The 20,440-nt window shown below is 27.6% G+C and overlaps 1 protein-coding gene across 4 annotated transcripts; it reads right to left on the bottom strand.

Annotated features, from left to right (window-relative positions):
* Window positions 1–9,962: 9,962 nt before the first annotated feature.
* Window positions 9,963–16,373, bottom strand: LOC109810306 (autophagy-related protein 18f). Of its 4 annotated transcripts, none has more exons than XM_020373727.3 (8): window positions 15,475–16,366; window positions 13,376–13,840; window positions 12,870–13,298; window positions 12,238–12,471; window positions 11,316–12,146; window positions 11,059–11,228; window positions 10,472–10,834; window positions 9,963–10,289 (listed from the first exon to the last, which is right to left on the bottom strand). In XM_020373727.3, the coding sequence occupies exons 1-7, from the start codon at window positions 15,796–15,798 to the stop codon at window positions 10,474–10,476; spliced, it is 2,814 nt and encodes a 937-aa protein (XP_020229316.1). In that variant the 5' UTR covers window positions 15,799–16,366; the 3' UTR covers window positions 9,963–10,289; window positions 10,472–10,473. The 4 variants fall into 4 exon arrangements, with proteins under 4 accessions (XP_020229316.1, XP_020229319.1, XP_020229320.1 ...); XM_020373730.3 differs by having other exon boundaries at window positions 13,376–13,881; window positions 15,475–15,615; XM_020373729.3 differs by lacking the exon at window positions 9,963–10,289 and having other exon boundaries at window positions 10,657–10,834; window positions 11,023–11,228; window positions 15,475–16,369.
* Between the last annotated feature and the right edge of the window lie 4,067 nt (window positions 16,374–20,440).

The following is a 20,440-nucleotide window of genomic DNA, read 5'->3' as shown; positions in this document are numbered from 1 at the left end:
TTCCCGGTACAATTTTGAATGCAGCATCATCCATGAAATTTAATAAAAATTAATTTAGACATTAAATATTTAAATAAGATCTCCTTTATAATAAAATTGTCTCTAAAAAAACTTATATAGCCATTATTATATCAACCCTAATTTATATAATTACAATTTTCTCTCTTTCTAAATTAACAACCTTATTTAGTGGAAATCTTTCTTAAATAATTATCGATCATGAGTTATTATTTTTAGCAATGGTGCTACAAATTTTATAGAGGATGGAAAAGATCCAATAAACACATGTTTAATGAAATCTCTTTACCTATATCTATACTACGTGGAATCAACTAATGAACAAAAAAACTATTGAAAAAACTAATGTTGAACAAAATTGAAAAATGATTGACGTGTCACTTGTACACGAACACATTTTCATGGTAGATAGACAGAAAAAGACAATCCAAGGTAAGTATCCATCCTATTTAGACATCACACCTTAAGAAGTGAAAAATGGAACCACCATTAATGTTGTGTTGCTTTAAAAGCCCAAGGAGAGAAAACTCTCATGATAACTTGCTGTACCCAATTTAGTAAGAAACTGTTTTGAGATATGGTGAAATATATGCTAAAGAAATGTTTTTCACGAAAAAAACTAGAAAAAAATTGTACTGAAAACTTTTATATAAGAACAAAATTAGTCATGTTAGCTAGGAATCGAATCTTGTTTGATTTTGGGCATATCTATTATGTAATATCTCATTGTATTCAGAATTCTATTATTTTAATGAAAAGTATTTGATTTTGTGATTGTAAAAAAAAAAACTAATATAAATAAGTGGTAACAAATTTATAAATTAAATTGAATAATTATTTTTTATTTTATAAATTTATAATTTATATTAAAAAAAATCACGTGACAAGAAAGACGCAAGTTTATAAATTTAAATTGAATAATTATTTTTTTTAATAAATTTTTAATTTATAAAAAAGTATTGTGTAATAAGGATGACACAGTGGTTGATCTTTCCGAAGTGGGAATTAATTACAAAAGACTTTAACTTTTGATAATTTGTTTTTAAAATTGTCCCACTAAAAGACGTTAATTTTTCTTATTCTTAAATATCATGACTGAATAATCAAATCCTTAGTCATAATTTTTTCAATGTTCATGCATAAACTTGTAAGTGAAGTCTAAAATAAATTTTGAGAATTTGTTTTCTTTAAATGAAAAAGTATATGATGATGAGTCTTTGACATTTTTACTTTATAAAACCTGAAAAATATTTTTTTTTTTATTATTGGACTTATAACTTAATTTTCAATAGTCTTATCTTTAAGCCAATCTTAAATGATCCAATTTTATTTTAATAAACATGTCATTAATACAAAGTATTCACCCATTTCTGTCAACAAAAAAAATCGGACTTTTGAATCACTTATATTATCACAAATATAAGAAATTATTATGTAATTAAAATGAAAGAGTTTATATTAAAAATGGAGACAAGGGAGATTAATTAACACAGGTATAAGAAATTATGACGTTGTTAAGATATCAACCCTTAGATTTTTTTAATTAAAGACTAATATTTTGCATTTTACCCTTTTATTGGTGGTCATGTAATAAATAAATAAAAACTTTTTTATGAATAAAATAGTAGATACAAAGATATAAGATAACACTCCAAAATGACAAGTAAAAATTAACAACATATTAAAGATAATCAAATAAAAATATAAAATATCACTATCCATTTAATGGTTTACTAATAAATAAAATAGATTTAAGTAACCTTTCAATATTGTTAATTTATTAATGACGAGAATATTTGCGTGTGGATACATGATATTAAAGAAAAATGTTAGTTGACCATCATTAATTTCCCTGCAATATTGATGTACTAACTGAACTGAAAAGCATGGATTTCTACTACAAATAGAAAATTACAAGGACAACAAAATGGAAATCTAGTTTCTGAGATTCAACATGTTCTTACACTTCTTGGTCTTCACTTTTCACGTAGCAATATATAATGAAAAAGGTTACATATTAACGTTGAACAACTGATGTTTGACAATTGACATGTAGTAGGAGGAAAGCATAAATGCATGTAGCTCAAAATTGATAGCCTAACTATCAAATATAATATATACAAATAGTGCATGCGTACACAAAATAGATTTATTTTATAGTATTATTTAATTACAAAGTATACATCATTTACATTAAATTCGTTAGTTTTTATAATAATAATAATCTTAAAAGTTGTATTTTCATTGACAATGCATAAAAAATAATCTCAGATAAAGGAAATAGTTTATCCACTAGTTATGCATTGAAATTAAACTTAAATGGGAACATTTCTTAGTGTGGAAACAAGAAATACAAATATAGGTTGCAAAATCATATTCGAAAACAAAATGTATATGATTTTTTAAACGTTCATTTAATTATTAAACAAATTTTTGCTAACTTTTAATCTTAACTATTCATATATATAATTATATGGTTTAAGAATTATAGTTTTCACATTCTTAAAAATAATTATTCTCACTTTATATATAAAGAATCTATCTAACAAGAACATTTTTTATTTTTTAAGAACGTCAAATTTATAGATTTAGGACATAAAGTCATAAATAGATAATTAAGATTAATAATTAGTTCATAATCACATTTTTTTACTCAAATTCATAATTACTTACAATTATTTTTAAAAAATCATATATATATATATATAATATTTAAATATGAAATAATGAGATAGATGATTTGTAATCTCGTTGAAAATCTTAAAAAAAAGTTAATAATTAATTAATAAAGATGTATCTTATTTAATCTATTTTTTTATTTATAAAAAAGGATATAATGATGTGTATTTTATTGTTTTATTTGTCACTAGATCATATGCTCTCTTTTAACTTCATTATCAAATTTAAAATGTTTATATGACTTAGTATCGTATATGAACAGAATCAAATTCATTCCTCAAAAGAAGTTGTAACTTTCATTCTAACGAGCCAACCTTTGAAGTCTTTAAAGACACTCTTGACAATTGCAGCAGCCAAAACTGTCAATTTTGTGCTAAATTTGCATCCAAGCTATGCTACATAAGGTAAAATGTCCAAAACACATAAGTTCTTAGACTATAGTTTCACATTGTGAACCATCAATTCTAGAAACATGCATTATTATCATTTTTCAAATGCTTTATATGCACGTCTACCCCTTAAAAAACAAAGATTTTTTTGGGGGTATGGATCTAACTACGGGTCAGTTTTTTTGGTAAAGCTTTTCTTATAAATAAAAGGCTTAAATCTATTTTAATCTTTATAGTTTCATGATTATATAATTTTCATCTCAATTTTTTTATTATAAAATTGGTCTTACTGGTTTTAAAAATTAATTAATGTTGATCCACTTATCGATATGTCATTTGAAAATAAACAAGAAATGTTAATGTATGTGTGAATGATATTACTATTACTTAACCATGTTGTCTTTCATGTAAAGAACAACTTGCTTATTATTACATATATGTTACATTTCTTTTAAATTTTAAGTAAAATTTATAATTTATTAAACCAATTTTTTTTAAAAAAAATTAACACTATTATTTTTCTGTGTCAAACTAATTGCTTGACTGTATTATTCACAAACACATTAATATTTTCTTTTTAAATTTTTATGACATGTCAAGGGATGGACTAAACATTGCTCAAATTTGAAAATTATGAGAATCAAATTTGCAATAAGAAAATTTTGGAGATAAAAATTACGTACTCACAAAACTATAAGAATAAAAAGTAATTTTAAGTCTAAATAAAAGTACAAGCCTTATTAAGGTTATACTTTAGGCAGTAGTTTTATTGCTAAATACATGTTTTGAACAAATTTTTTTATTGATTAAAATTTATTAAAAATTATAAAATTACATGGCTCATACTGTCATTAATGACACTTTTTCTGATTTTGTAATTTTTAATAAATTTTAACTTATAAGAGAGCGTTTTAGAAAAGTTGTTAAAAAATATGTTTCTAACACTCCTTTTATTCAATGAATATAAGTGATTAAATGGTTCAACGTGACAAGAAGTTAGAAATTGTCTGAGCAAAGAAAGAATGCAAAACTGTAGCCACTAAGGTGAAAATCTGGCACTAGAATTCATCCTCATGTATCTTAACACTTTTATTTACATAACTTAAATTTTTGGTCTGAGACATCAACATTTAGAGTTAACTTTGAAATGAAAACTGTAAGAACAAAAACAAAATATTTTTTTAACGTGAACTTTAAATTTATGATGTATTTTTTTTTAAATAATAAGTATTTATATGAGAAAAAATTAAACAAATTTCTCCAAAAGTTAAAATTAATTTATTTATAAGTTTTCCAAAAGATTTTACTAATATAAAATATGTACCAATTTTATTGATAATTAATTTCTACAAGAAAACCTAGTTGAACATCTTTAGTAAAATTCCTTTTTTCAAATTATATATCTTCATCACAAGACTTAAATCCAAAATCTTAGTTAAGAAAGATTAGGTTCAATTTGACTTGAATCAATAACTTGTTAATTTATACATAAATTATTTTATAGATATTTTCTTATATTAACTTTTAAAATGTTTTTAATGTACTTTTATGTTAATTTTGACTTATGAAGATATTATAACATTATTTTGTTTTATTTTCTTCTTTTAAAAATATTTATGATGAACATGTTGTTACAAATTAACTTTAACAAATTTTATCAAATTTAAACTACTTTTTTTTCTCCGACTGGATTGGTGTCAAGATGTAAATACTCAATTTGTATTGGATGAAAGTCTGAAAAATAATAGCAGCTTTATCCGATTTGTTTGTGCTTATCATTTTATTTAAATCAAAGCTGGCAACAAGTCCAACTTAGATTATTGGAAGTTAATTGAGCAAAGTAGGGCTAAGGCACCCTGTTCTTATGGAATCCTCTTATATAAAATATAAAATTTTTGGAGTTATGATTGGATTTGAATGTATTATGAAATTCAAAGTAAATCAAATTAATTATTTTTTGTTTGATTTGTGTAACGATCCGTCAGGTCTCATACAATCTATAGCGTCAGGGGAAAATAATAACATGTCTTTCCCGTACTCTATATATATGCATAAAATAACACATCATAATTAAGCAGTTATATACATACTAGGAAATAACAACTAATGTCTCGTATACATATATATGACTGATAATATAATGTAATATTTTATACAAAATGACTGGCAGACTACAACAAAATTTTCACAACAAAAGCCTCAGCTCTCCTACTGAATCCAATCAGAGTCCGCTACCCTTCACAACACCACCTAATCTTGATCTGCTTGCATACAATGTATGGTCATGGCAATCCCAAATCCACAAGGGAAGATATGTTAAGGTAAGCTCATAGCAATAATCATCATAAAATAACATCAACATAAAACAAACAACAATAGAATACAACATTCAACTTTACGTCTTTCAAATTCAAACGACAGCATAGACAACAGTAGATATATATATATATATATATATATATATATATATATATATATATATATATATATATATATATATATCGTCAACTAATGTGTCGTCAGGCATATACAACTAGGAGATCTCCAACAATTGAGGTTGAGCACTCTAGGTGGCATAAACCCTACCGAATCCAACGTTTGACATATCTCAACCAGGTCAGGTATAGGGCATCATTAGAAACTCTGAAGAGAACCAGGTATAGACAACAATAGGCAATTACTCAGGTGTCTCACTTAGACTCGGAAGTCCAGTACTACTATTAGGGCAGAAGGGTTTGGGTATGGGCCTACCACAACCTTGGTCTGCATAACCAATCCACATATGGAGTTAGCCCACCCACTACTCTCCAAGTACCATGCACCCTCCAGTACCTAGTCAAAGACTACATCTCTAACTAGATACCTTACTCAATTTGGTCATTCAAGCATAACATGGATCAACTACTTCCATATGCCCACACAGTACTAAGGAATTCAACTTTAAAACAACTTTCAACTTATCACCTTAGTATTATGTATCTCAACATAGGACATATATCTTCACCATATGTCCCCAACTTTACAACTTTACAACTATAGGCATCATGACTACTTTACAACAATAACCATCTTTACAACAATAAGCAACTATAGTTATCAATCTCAACTTCAATAACTTTAGAGCAAATTACAACTTTACTACAATAGCCTACTTCAACTTATACACATTTCATCAATGACAAGATGTAAACAACATAAATCAACACCTACTCAACTCATCTTTATCAAACAACTTAGTAACTTAACCAAATCATTCAACATATTCACGCCTAGCGCAGCCATCTCCCGCCTCGCTTGATATTCAATCCGAGAGCTCTAAGGCTCCTCCACGCCCGACGCCTCAACCTTGCGCCCAACGCCATCCAGTCAAAGACTCAAAAAAGTCTCCACGCCCAACGCACCATCACTGCACCCAGCGCCCTGAAGTCAGAGACTCAAAAGAGTCTTCATGCCCGGGGCATCAACCCTGTGCCCGGCGCCCTGAAGTTAGAGACTCAAAAGAGTCTCCACGCCTGGCACATCAACCCTATGCCCGACGCCACATCGGTAAAACACCCAACAAGGCCACTATCTGATATCGTGCCTAGCGTGGTTCTCACACGCCCAACGCAATTCATCCAGAGAGCTCCCATTGCAAATCGTGCATGGCGTGACTAGCCTCGTGCTCGACGTGATTTACTAATGGTGATCTCTGATGAAGACACGCTCAACGCCAAGAACTGCGCCCGACACAAGTTCAAACAACAACTTTCAAACCTCAGAATTTTTGTCCAAAAACTTGAAAATCCAAAGAATCCACAACATGCAATCCATACCACATGATATCCAAGTATCAAACAATCTAGAAACGTGCACAGATCCTACATGCACACACCTAGTGCATCAAAATCGTCAAAACCCATTTCAATGAAAACTAGAAAATGGAGCCTCCCTAACCTCGAATCTGCAAACTCCAAGGTTTTGGGCTAGTCAAAAACTTCGGGGAAGAACTCCAAGCTACCACTGAAAGAACGAGGAAGGAGAATGAGCTTCGGCTCCACAACCCTAGCTCCACCATGTCCAAGAAAAAAGAAGCTTGCGGAGAGGAAGAGAAACCGGAGGAAATGAGAATGTTCCAAACTTTGTGAGAATGCAGAAAATGAGAGAAGCTCGAGTCTTACAATTTGATTTGATTTTTGTGATTTTAAAAATTAGTTAAAAATATGTAATATTTTAGTCTGTGCAATATATATATATATATATATATATATATATATATATATATGTTAAATATTTATTATATATAATTAAAATTTATAATAAATTTTATATATAAATAAATATTATTGAATATATAAATAATATTTAAAAATCATTTAAATAGATATTTTTAATCACATAAATTATATTTAAGATTTATGATAAATAATTTGTATTGTAATACTATATTATTTTATTTATTGATAATTTATTTTAAATATTAAAATTTAATTAATAAATTAAAAACTAATTAGATAAGTTAAAAAAAAGTTCTAAAATTCTTCTCGTACAAGAAAAACTCCTAAAATAATTTTCATATGAGATAAAAATTCATATTTAATATATAAAGGTTAATTTAAAACCTATACATTGAAAATAAAATTAAAAATATATAAATACTATAGAATTTGGGTTACTCATTATGTTTAACACTATTTTTTATCTTATTATTTTAGTAAAATATTTATTTTATAAAATTTTAGTTATTGTATTAAATATTTTTTCTCATATATATAATTTGTCACTTAAAATAAAATAACTTTTCAATGTTATAAATGATTCGTAATTTTTTATTCTAAAATTTAATTTAATAACTTATAATTTTATATTAAAAAATACATTTTAAATAAAATATATTATAATTTTCATTTAAGGGAAAATATTTTTTTTAGTAGTTTACAATTTAATATCTTACAATTTTATAAAAATACCTTTTATGTTGTATGTGGATGTCTTATACTTAAATAATGCATTTGCAAAAAAATAAAACATTTACATAAATGTGTTGGTCAATTTGATTTGGATTAATTTTTCATTCTCAAATTGTATCAAACAACACGATTTAAGAAAATAAAATATTGAATCAAACAGCTAGTTTGCGATTTTTCATTACTAAAACATTAACATTGAGTTATTAAGAGTTAGGCTAAAACCCTATTTTGGTCCCTTATAATAATTGTTTATTTCAATTTAGTCTCACTTTTATTTTTAGTTTCAATTTGGTCCCATATTAATTAATTGATTTCAATTTTGTCCCAAATAAATTAATTTGTTTCAATTTGGGACTTCCGTCCAAATTATTTAAACAGAGTTAACTTTTGGCCACGTGGATGCTACGTAGATGCATACGTGGATACCACGTAGACGCTAAATTTTTTGAAAATATCTGGAACCAGAACGGCCCGTTCTGAAACCAGAACGGACCGTTCCGGATGCACTCGTGGTGTGTTCATTTTGCACCTGAAACGGGCCGTTCCAGATGCAACAGAACGACCGTTCTGGTTTCAGAACGAGCCGTTCTGGTTTAAGAACTTTCCGTTCTGGATTCAGAACGGGCCGTTCTAGTCCCGTTCCAAAACTGAAAATATTCTTTATTAATTTTATTAAAAATATAACAAATTTGAAAAATATTTTTTTATGGTAAAAATTTTAAAATTACTTATTTTTATAAAATACAATTGTCTTATAAATAGAGTAATAACTTTTTCTTTTTCTCTTTCTGTCTGAAGAAATATTTAAGTGTCACTTTATAATTTTTTGCAACTTATTTAAAATTAAAGGAATAAAATGATAAAAATTAATAGGATAAACATAATAAAAATAAAATATAAAAAAAAAGAATGAAAACAATTTTAGTGGAGGCAAGTGCCCCCACTATAATTAACTTAGATCTGTCCCTGCATATGATTGTGTGGTGAAATGTTAGTCCTGTGTATCCTCTTCCTTTACTTCAGGTTCTACCTCTTCAAGAACAGGTTGTTGTTGGGGTACATCATTAATGACTTCAAGGAAAAATATCATATCATTTCATCTTTTACTGTATAGTGTCAATTTAGTAGTAAGTGGTTCACTCCAGCTTGAAATAAAATAAAATCTGCTACCATTGTCTTTAGTAATACATTGCATTGTCCTTAATAGTACACTGTATAGCCTAACTGTTTAGCAATTGAAGTTATTAATTTTCATTAACAATATTTCCAAATTCAGTGTTTGAAATACTTTGTACCTTGGGTCTTTTTCCTTCCATGATTCACAACCGTAAACTATAATCATTGATCGTTTATGTTTAGCAGTGTGGAACCAGAACGTTCCAGATGTAAATATAACATACTAAAAGTGAAACCAGAACAGGCCGTTCTGGTTTCAGAACGGGCCGTTCTGGATCCAGGTGTTTTCAAAAAAAATTGTCATCCATGTGACATCTACCTATGCATCTACGTGACATCCACGTGACCAATAGTTAACTCCGTTTAAATAATTTGGACGAAAATCCCAAATTGAAACCAATTAATTTATTTGAAATCAAATTGAAACCAATTAATTAATTTGAGACCAAATTGAAATCAAAAATAAAAGTGAGACTAAATTGAAACAAACAATTATTATAAGGGACCAAAATAGAATTTTAGCCTAAGAGTTATGATCATATAATCGTTATTTATACAACACTTTTCTCACTCTACTCATTACAGATACTTCATTGAAATTCAGCTTAAACTAGTGATAAAAAGTAAATAAAAAAACCCTTAAAACCGCATAATTTTGTCATCATGTTATTAGAACCAGGACAGGACACTTAAGTGACTGTCCAAAGAAAAAAAATTGAAATGTGAAATAAATAGAATGATGGACAAAAGATAAGATACAAGTCGATTCTATTATTTACATCAATACCATAAATTACAACTGAATTTGAAACCTCTAAATTGAGTAGTGTAAAGTGATAGAATAAGCATGCATCCTTTCTCACTTTACACATCAGTTCAATTTAAAAGAATAAATCCATCACAACTAATTATTGATATGCAATGTCTGTTATTTACAGGGTCAACAGAAGAATCTCAAAGTAATATCCACATTTTGGCACAGCAGTCAAGCCCCTAAACCTCAAACTTCTCTACCTCTTCCACAATAATTGACCAAGTTAACAAAGCCATTAGTGTGAAATGAAAGAATATTTCATACCTATGAAAAGAAAGAAAAGTACATGCAATTATAAGCAACCATAACCCAATTACAAGTGTAAATATAAACCAGATTATTGTTCAGTAATGTAACAAACAGTTAGATATACTTGATTGTTTTAGTATAACAATCTCAAGAAACTAACCATTTGACAATATTTATATAAAAAATTAAAATATCACCTTCAATCAAATTCATCTCTTTTTTCTTCACAGTCATTCTCCAGATTCAGGCCTCTACTGTCACCGTATACAAACATATGTCGATCATCCATGTTGAAGTACTCAATTCTATTATTTACAATCTTTGGCCTAGTATTTGGTTTAAGGGTGTTATCTTTATTTACAAATCCCTTTGTTTCTACCGGAATCAAATGATCGTTCCACTCATTTCCTTGAATCCCAGTTTCAGCAATAGTTCCACTAGAATTAGTCATAATACAATCAGGAGATTCCAAAAAACTCCTGGGTGAAACTCTTCCCTTTTCAAACAACTTATAACTTTGATGCAAAAGTTGTTCATTTCTGTTATCCACAGCAAGAGTCCTGCAAGAAAACCATGATTTTTCATTCACATAAATAAACTATATCCTATATCCTTGCATGCAAAGAGTAAATGCAAAAATAAATAGCACGGGTGATACTGGTATATGATATCCAGCCTTTGAAAATAAGCTACTGTCATTATTACGATCAAATAGCACAACATCAAAAGCTTAAATATTTTAACCTACCTACTAACTAATTAGTAAAATAATTAGTCATCAAACCTTAATGGTTGAAATTTTGGGGTTTGCATATAGTCAAAAATTGGAACCAAGTCTTTTGACCTAACTTCTATCACATGAGTTGGAATCTTTTCGATCTCAAATTCCCCTCTGGAAGAGACTTGTTCATCCGCCATCAAAGTAGCCTCTTTACCCATCGAGTGAAAATATATCTAGTTGGAAACAGAATCATATATTTAAATGCCAAACCATGAAATGTGAAAGAATAAAAAACATTTTCCATTTTTAAAATAATATACCTCAGTCTTTGACCACAATGGAATCTTAGCTTCATGCATTTGTAGTTCAGCTTCTGAAATATACAAGCGACATTCTTTCTCAGAATAGGAATTCAATTTCTGGGATATGTCATTGATTTTTGGGCCAATGATACTATCCTCGTTCACTTCCTTTGAATATACATTATTGCTGTCTGAAGCTTCCTTCTCACCATATATATCAATATTATCTTCTCCCTCTCTCCAACTATGTCTCCGACTTATACTCCATTTCTGGATCGGCTCAACTACTACTCTTGCATCAGTCAGTGGGACGGATTCATATGCAGGTGTTAATCCAGAAACAACAACTGAATCTTGACTGCTAATTGTCTGCAGAGCATATTGTATCATAGAACCAGTAGGTGAAAAGACCAACAGATGATACTTTTCCTTGGAATAGTTCCCATTAACATAAAAGCTACTGCTGCCTTCAAAGTTACAAAAAGATGAAGCAATAGCCCCAGAAAGGGAACTCATCCTACTTGTTGCAGCTGCAGCAGCACCAGTTACTGTGCTTCTCCAGCCATTAGATCCATTCCTAATTCTGCTTACAACAGAAAGTGTTATTGGAGGACCCACAGCACAAAGGCTCTGCGGTTTACAAATTTTTAAAGATGAACTATGAGGCCAACGAACCGCTTGATTAGACATAACACCCAATCCATCATTATTTTCAGTTAAGCTATTGTCATATGACAAAATATTTACAGGCCCTCCTTGAAGATTTATAGCGAATAGATGGCTAGTTCCCCTTGAGGAACTAATCATAATCCACTTGCTATCAACACTAAAACTGATATCTTGAATAACCTGAAAAGCCAAATACCGATTATTAAAAAAGGTATTAATTACTTGTAAATGTGTTTTGAAAAACAAAATGGGCCTGTAAAGATGAACTCACTGCATTTGTAAAACCACGTTGCAGCCTGTAAAGATGAACATAAGATGGGCCAGCATCAGATGTTGACACTCTCTCATATCCAGGCATTATCTTAAAAACATTAATGTTATGCCCCTGAACAGAAGCCGTCACTAATATGGTACCACTAGGATCAAAGCATAAAGCTGAAATAGGACTCTTGTGGGCCCGGAATTGGGCAATGACATTTTTACTGACTATATCTCTTACAATGACCTGAAAGAGAACGATAAGTTATGCTTGTTAAATCATAATATTAACTGTACTAGCATTATTTTCCATATTGTAGAAGTGTAACCAAGATCAAAATATACCGGCAAAAGAATCCAACCCGAGAAATGCAAAAGTATTGAGCAAATGCAAAATTATAATAGACTATTATTTCCAGAAAGACATAACCATCTTTGCAACTAAATTTTAATAAATAGTGAGGAAAGACCGACGACAATTTTAGGAACATAATGTTAAGAACTACCTCAGACCAGATGTGTACAGCCCAAGATAGGGAAAATGCTATTCTATCTATTCAGGTGCAAAAGATAATCAAGCATAATATGCTGCAGATCCAATTAAAACTTAAAAGTGAATGAAAATTTATAAAAAACAGTATTTACCATCCCAATGTTATCCACATCTGTTGAATGGCTAATCATTCGATTTCCTTTTGGGCTAGAATTTGCAGATTGTATAGAACCAGTGCTATCTGGGCGAAGTTCTGAGCAGTATCTGGAAAGTTTCTTATACCCCATATCACCAAGGGTCACAATCCCAGCAGCAAGATGCTTGCTAGACTCTTTAGCATAGTGTGCAACCAAGCTCCCATTTGAAGAAAAACAAGGAAAGCTTGCAGAAGGTGTCAAATGCTGTGGGCTGACACGCCCAGAAGGGGCTGTTGCAGCTGGGCTTCCACTGTAGGCCAGCCATCTAGGACCCACTGCAAGTGGTCCAAAGCCAATGCCTCCAGAACCAATACCACCCATGACTATAGGATTGGTGAGTAAAGTATACTCTCTCTCTAAAGTTGTTGCAGAAAAACAGTGTATCTGCAGAATAGAGATACCATTAAACATTTTAGGAAAACAAATTTAGAGGAACTTAATATAAATATTAGAAAGTATACCTGAGTGGCTTGAGAAACAGCAACTATTCGAGAACTACATCTTATAGAATAAACAACTGATCTAAACTTTAGTACATGAGCATACGATTGAGACCTCATAGAATAAAATTGAACAGTAGTTGGCAGACAGTTTCCCTTTACTTGGTCATGGCAGTTTAATGCACCCCCATTGCAAGTGGCAACCAACCCATCTTGTATTTTGCCTCCATCAGCCAAGAAACTGTCTGTACAAACTACCAACAAAGGACGCCTGTTTGCAAACTTGTCCTCTGGTGTCTTTGATACAATTGGACTTGGAACCATTTGCATAAAAGAAACAGGACCATCATGTCTGGAAGCTAGATCACAGACATTATTTGAATCATCAACATCCCAAACATGGAAGCCAGATGAATAGCCTAGAAGAAGTACTTTTCGAATGACTTTTCCCTGGCCCTCTATCGAGTCAAACCCAGCCCAAATAACCTATACAAATGTGGAAGTAATTGAAAAGTGTCACCTCAGCCCTAACACCAAATTGAAAAGTGCCATAGAGAGAAGAAAAAAAAGGAGTATCAAATTTTCAATATTCATTAGGTAAAGAAGCAATAAGATATCAGATCCAGAGAACAATTAAAGGGCAGAGGAAAAATCATAAATAACACGCATACATCCTAAACTGAAATCTATTTAACATAAGGAGAAAAAAAATGATATATAGCATCATTTATACTACAGAAGAAGACAAAAAGGCCCAATAGTTCCAAAAGGATAAGAATATTAAGAATAAGAATATTTGGTTAAATGATCAATTACATAGGAACATTAAAGGCATCATATACACACAACCACATTTCCAGCTTTGTTATGACTCCAGAAACTGTTATATCAAGAACACATGGGTGCAACACAGTACATGTTGTTGAGTCACAACAACATATCCAGTATTTGATGGTTGATGCACAACACAGAGGAGTCAAACTCTTACTACAAAGCCATGCTACAATTTGGCATTGCTAGAGCACAGCTCTCTCTCATATCTATAATGAGGTTTCTTTGGTACAACAGTTAATTGGGAATTAGATTAGGCATTTCACTTCTCTTTGGTAGTAGGTCATGGTCATCTAGAGGTACCCAGCTCACCCTCTACATTAGCCACTAAAGCATAGAAAGAAAAAAAATAACTCACTTTACATAATTTTACTTCCTTGATTACTAACAGGTTGTTTGGATGAGTGTAGATTATCTTGATTTTGCAAAATTAATTTTGGTTAAAAGTGATTTTGAAGTGAATTGTATTATATTTTGAAATTTTTAATCTTAATCCTAATGCAAAAGATATGTTTTTCTTACCAAAACATGTTTCCACTGTGTATACTCATGTTTGAAGATTGTGAATGTCAATCCAAACATGCTGCTGATAAACATGATTATTACAACTTCCACAATAGGATAGAGCTCAGTTTGGGCAGATAATTTATTGACAATTAATAGAGATACTGATTACAAGGTGCAATAAATTTGTTAGCTATTTTTTATTCGAATTCATCAAAACCCTATTAAACAGTGACCATGCTAGAACCTACAAATTACAAATTGGTTGGCCGTACAACTGGTAAAAGGATATCTTGATAACAGATCAACAAATAGAGAAAGAAAATAACGAAATCTTTCAACAAAAATTTAACCCATGATATAAGGACATGCACTCATGCGTGATAAAAAAGCTTATCCCTTCTTAACACATAGATGCTCAGTCCAGAATAAGAATAAATATCAAGCAAAAATGGAATAAAATCTCAACTAACAGAAATGACTATACCCTCTTCCCATAACAAACCATTAAACACAAATGACAAAGGGTTTAGCATGTTATTTATTAGAAACATGAAATGAACATGCACTGAAGTGTAGGCATATCCAATTTGCAAAAACACAAACTATTTATTCTTCTTTCTTAAATACAACCTATTCTAAATTTTATCTTTTAAAACATTTGGTTTGACAAGAGATCATTATGGAATGAACAATGAAAGCATGTTCTAGAACTTTATAAAACTGTAAACCCCAGCAAGGTTACTATTTTCCACTTCCACACATTAGAACTAACTCATGCATACCTGATTAGGATCAGCACCACCATCCTTATCCAAAATGGACGATGCAAAAGAGGCGGCTGCAGACCGAGCAACAATAGAAGCACCAGATGAAACAGTCTTCATGTAACCAGAGAGAGTACGAAAGGAGCTGGGAATAAAGCCATTGCTGTTGGCTCTGCCACTACTATCTGCGGCTGCAACACCTCCACGAAGAAGGCGTCCTTGTTTCTGACCACCATTCCTACTCATCCCAAAAACTAAAGAGATGAAAATAACAGCTATCCACAACCACAACAAGAAAAGGGTCACCAATGATTCTCCAAATTCACCCTTAAATTCAATCATCACCCTCAAAAACCAAAACAAAACTTAATTAATAAAAAAAATTCACAATTTTTACACCGCTAAGGTCACAAGTGTCACCGTGTCTTTAACCTCTCCAAAACCAGCCAAATCACAGTCACCCCAAAACAAAATTTGCCTCAAACAAATTTCCCCTTCTTTGTGTTTTCCCAGGAAACAAAACACCGAAAAAAAACCAAAATACTTTAAATAATTTCCTTTTTTTTCTAACTTTGATTGAAACCCAGAAAAATATTATAAAAAAAATTTACGGGTCTAGTTGCAAATTAACAACAATAATTAGTATTTCTAATTCCTTAATAATCACAAATTAAATAATAATAAAAATTGTGAAAAAAAAAATATATGAAATTTTACTCGTATGAATCTTTAAAAAATATATATATACATGTTGATGATTTAAGCAATGAAACGGTTGGAGATAATTTGGGAATGAGAATTTAGGGTTTTGAAAAGAGAACTCGCCTGGAAAGTCCAGAAAACAGAGCGATAAGAGAGAAAAAAAAAAACAAACAAACAAAAAAAAAAGTGGAGAGAGAAAAACAGTATAACAAAGAAGCAAATTAAGAAAGTTAAAATTAAAATTAAAAAGTTCTCCCTCATGTGTTTAAGGTACTTGGTACTCAATTTCTTTTTCTCTCTAAAATATCTAAACTCTTTTTTATATTTATTATTACATAATATTGTATTAATTATATTATTATATTGTAAAAGAAAATTTTCTTATATAAATTGCATCTTTAGTCTATAATTATAGGTTTTTTTTAAATAAAATTATGTATTTTAAAAAAATTAATTAATGTTATTAAGATAATTAAATTTATTAATAATTTAAATTATTTTTCTAAAATTAGTATTTTTAATTATTTTTCATTTAATTAATTAATATTTTTGAAAGAGAGATATTTGTGTTTAATTATATTATCTGATACTAATAAGAAAGAGAGTACTTATCTAATTAATTTTAAATATTTATTATTTTTTGTCTAAACTAATTATTAATTAAATAAAAATATTTTAAAGATAATATAGTTAATGCAATTAATAATTTAAAAAATTTTAAAAAAAATAAGAGAAATAACAAATCTTTTATATACATATAGATTCCTATGATATATATATTATGATAATTAAATAATTTAAAGGTTTAAATATGTTTTTAGTCCCTCAAATTTAAGATAAATTTGTTTTTGTCCCTCAAATTTGAAACTGTTATTTTTAGTCCTGAAATTTTCAAAAATATTATTTTAGTCCCTTAAGTCACTAATAACATATCTGAAAATGACAAATTAAGATGATTAAATAATATTAATTGAATTTAATGTGATGTTTTCTCTAATAGGAACATTAGTATGTAAATTTTATGCAATAATATTTGATAATTTTCCTAACAAAATTTCAATATAAGAACTAAAATAAGATTTTTTTGAAATTATAGGGATTAAAAACAATAATTTTAAATTTCAGGAACCAAAAACAAATTTATCCTAAATTTCAAGGACTAAAAACATATTTAAGCCTAATTTAAACAATAAATCAATATCACCCTATGAGTTAACATATTAACAATAAATCTATTTTTTCCTTTAATACTATTAAGCAATAGAAATTAAACCAACTTACTTTATTTATGTTAATTTTATTTTTATATTTTATTTTGGTTAAACTAATTTTATATATAAATACGAACAATTATCTTATATGAGAGTATTTTTATTAAATAATTTTTTTATGAGATAGTTTTAAAGATTCTTTTAACTTTATATTTGATTAATATTTTAGTTTATGCATTGTACAAACGTATTTATTATATAATTAAAATTTATAATAAATTACATATAAATAAATATTATATTTATATATAAATTATATTTTAAAAAAATTATAATTATATTTTTTAAGATATAAATTATATTTTAGATTTATGATAAATAATTTATATTGTAACAAAAGAAAACACACTTATTTATAGCTTAAATATGTATTTAGTTTCTCAAATTTAGACTAAAATTTTTTTAGTTTCTCAAATTTAAAATCGTTACTTTTAGTTCTTATAATTTTCAAAAAATTTATTTTAGTCTCTCAAATCTTTAATAACATATCTCAAAGTGATAGATTAAAAAAGTTATGCGGTATCACTTGGATTTAATGTCATGTTTTTACTAACAAAATGTCAGTTGGGTTTAATGTGATGTTTTTAATAACAAAGATATTAATATGTAGATTTTATGCGACAACATTTCATAAATTTTGAAACAAAAATTTAGTATAAGGATTAAAACAATATTTTTTGAAATTATAAGACTAAAAAAATCATATTTAAATTTGATGGACTAAAAATAAATTAACCTTAAATTTAAAGGACTAAAAATATATTCAAATATTTATTTATTTATAATTTATTTTAAAGTATTCAAATTTAATTCATATTATAATAAATAAAAATTGAATTAGATAATAAATTAAAAAAGTCTCTACATATTCTCTAATAAAAATATTTTCATGCAACATAAAGATTTGTGTATAATATATAAGGTTGATATTTTTAACATTTAAAAATAATTAATTAATTAAACTATATAATCATTGAAAATATGAGTCTCATTTTATAGCATATAATCATAATAATGTTGTAACTAAATTCACATTCATATGATCAGTATGAAGAAAAGAAATGCACGATCATACGATTTTTTTTTAATTTTTTGTGCATGGGTGTTTTACTTTAAAATGATATATATATATATATATATATATATATATATATATATATATATATATAAACTTTCAAATAGATAACTAATAATTTAAAATTTTTCATATCATTTATTATTATTTTTAACTAATATTTTAACATGTATAATTCACATGTATGTTTATTATATATAATATAATCAAAATTTATAAAATATATATGTATAAATAAATACTTATATATATGTGTTATTTAAAATTAACATATATAATATTTTTAAACATATAAATTATATTTTAGATTTATGATAAATTATTTATATTATAATAAAAAATTATTTTTATTTATTGATAATTTATTTTAAAATATTAAAATTATATTCTTAAATAATTATGATAAATAAAGTTTAAATTAGATAAAAAATTTTAAAAAAATCCTACAAATCCTCTCTACGAAAAAAAGTTCCTAAAGACACTCTCGTGTAAAAGATAGTAATTTGTGTTTAAAATATATAAATTACTTTGATTTTTATTTTTTATAATTATTTATAAATTAAATTTAATACTTTTAAAATAAATTATCAATAAATAAAATAATATTATGTTATAATATAAATTATTTATCCTAAATATAAAATATAAAATATATATTTAAAATATTTATTTATTTAAATTTTAAAAATAATTTATATATTCAAATATAATATTTATTTATATATATAATTTATTTCAAATTTTAATTATATATAATAAAATTTTACTGCTAATAATTTTTTTATCTTCCTTTTCCTTTATTGATTCAACTTTGTTTCTGCGTAGATATATGTGTTACTTTTTTATGGTGTCACATGTTATATCACTACAACAAAATTTAGTATTACTGACAATTATTTAATGGTAATAAATTAATTGTCTCTATTTTATTATTTAATAAAAAATATTAATGACTATTATATAATGGCCACTAAAAATATATTTACATCACATCAAAATTTATTATTAGTGATAATTATTTGTTAGAAAAAACTTAAATCCCACATCGACTAGAAATAAAATAATTAAAGAGTATATAAGTGAATGATAACTCTCACCTTACAAGTATGTTTTATAAGGTTGAGTTAAGCCTATAACTTACTATTCTAAGTTGGTATTTAGGAGATAAGATAATTAAAAAAATTAAAGAATATATACTTAGAAGATAACCTTCATCTTCTAAGTCTCACATCAATTAGAAATAAGGTAACTAAAGAATATTTGTACTCATCTTACAAATCCTACATCGACTAGAAATAAGATAATTAAAGAGTATTATAAATCTTTTCTTAAACTTTTAGCGACAATTTTAAATGCCAGTAACAAATGACACAAAAAATTATACATTTTTCCCGATCATTGTGAGGGTCTTTACCAACATATAGAATAATTGCCGGTAAATATTTTAGCGACACTGCATACAATGGCTAATGTGTGAAATGCCGGAAAAAAATTTTGTAACAACTTTTATTGCCACTAAAATTCATATTAAATACCACTAAAAGTTCATTTTATTGTAGTGATATATGCATAAATATTTAACATTGTTATTTTAGTTGGAATAAAATGATAATATTTCATTTTTTTTAAAAGAGAAGATCAAGTCAAAGTTTTTTAATAATAAAATGATCAAATTAAATAAAAAATAGACTAAATGAGTATTTTAATATATAATTTTTTGTTAAATTACACTTTTAATTTATCTATTTTTTTAATCCGTATTGATCTTTTTATTGTAAAATAGGGACATTTGATCCCCTTATTTTATAAAATGCAGATTTTGGTCATTAATTAGATTAATTTAATGTTCATTGATAGTTAAATTTTGATGTTATCTAGTGGTCTATCACCACTTAAGTAATGTGATATTTAATAACGTGAAATACATGATTAAAAA

This window comes from Cajanus cajan, chromosome 8, assembly GCF_000230855.2.
Source record: "Cajanus cajan strain Asha chromosome 8, NIPB_CcT2T_4, whole genome shotgun sequence".
In the NCBI taxonomy this organism is placed as follows: domain Eukaryota; kingdom Viridiplantae; phylum Streptophyta; class Magnoliopsida; order Fabales; family Fabaceae; genus Cajanus; species Cajanus cajan.
The sequence above is the reverse complement of the archived record's forward strand: the minus strand, read 5'-3'. Positions and strand labels throughout refer to the sequence as shown.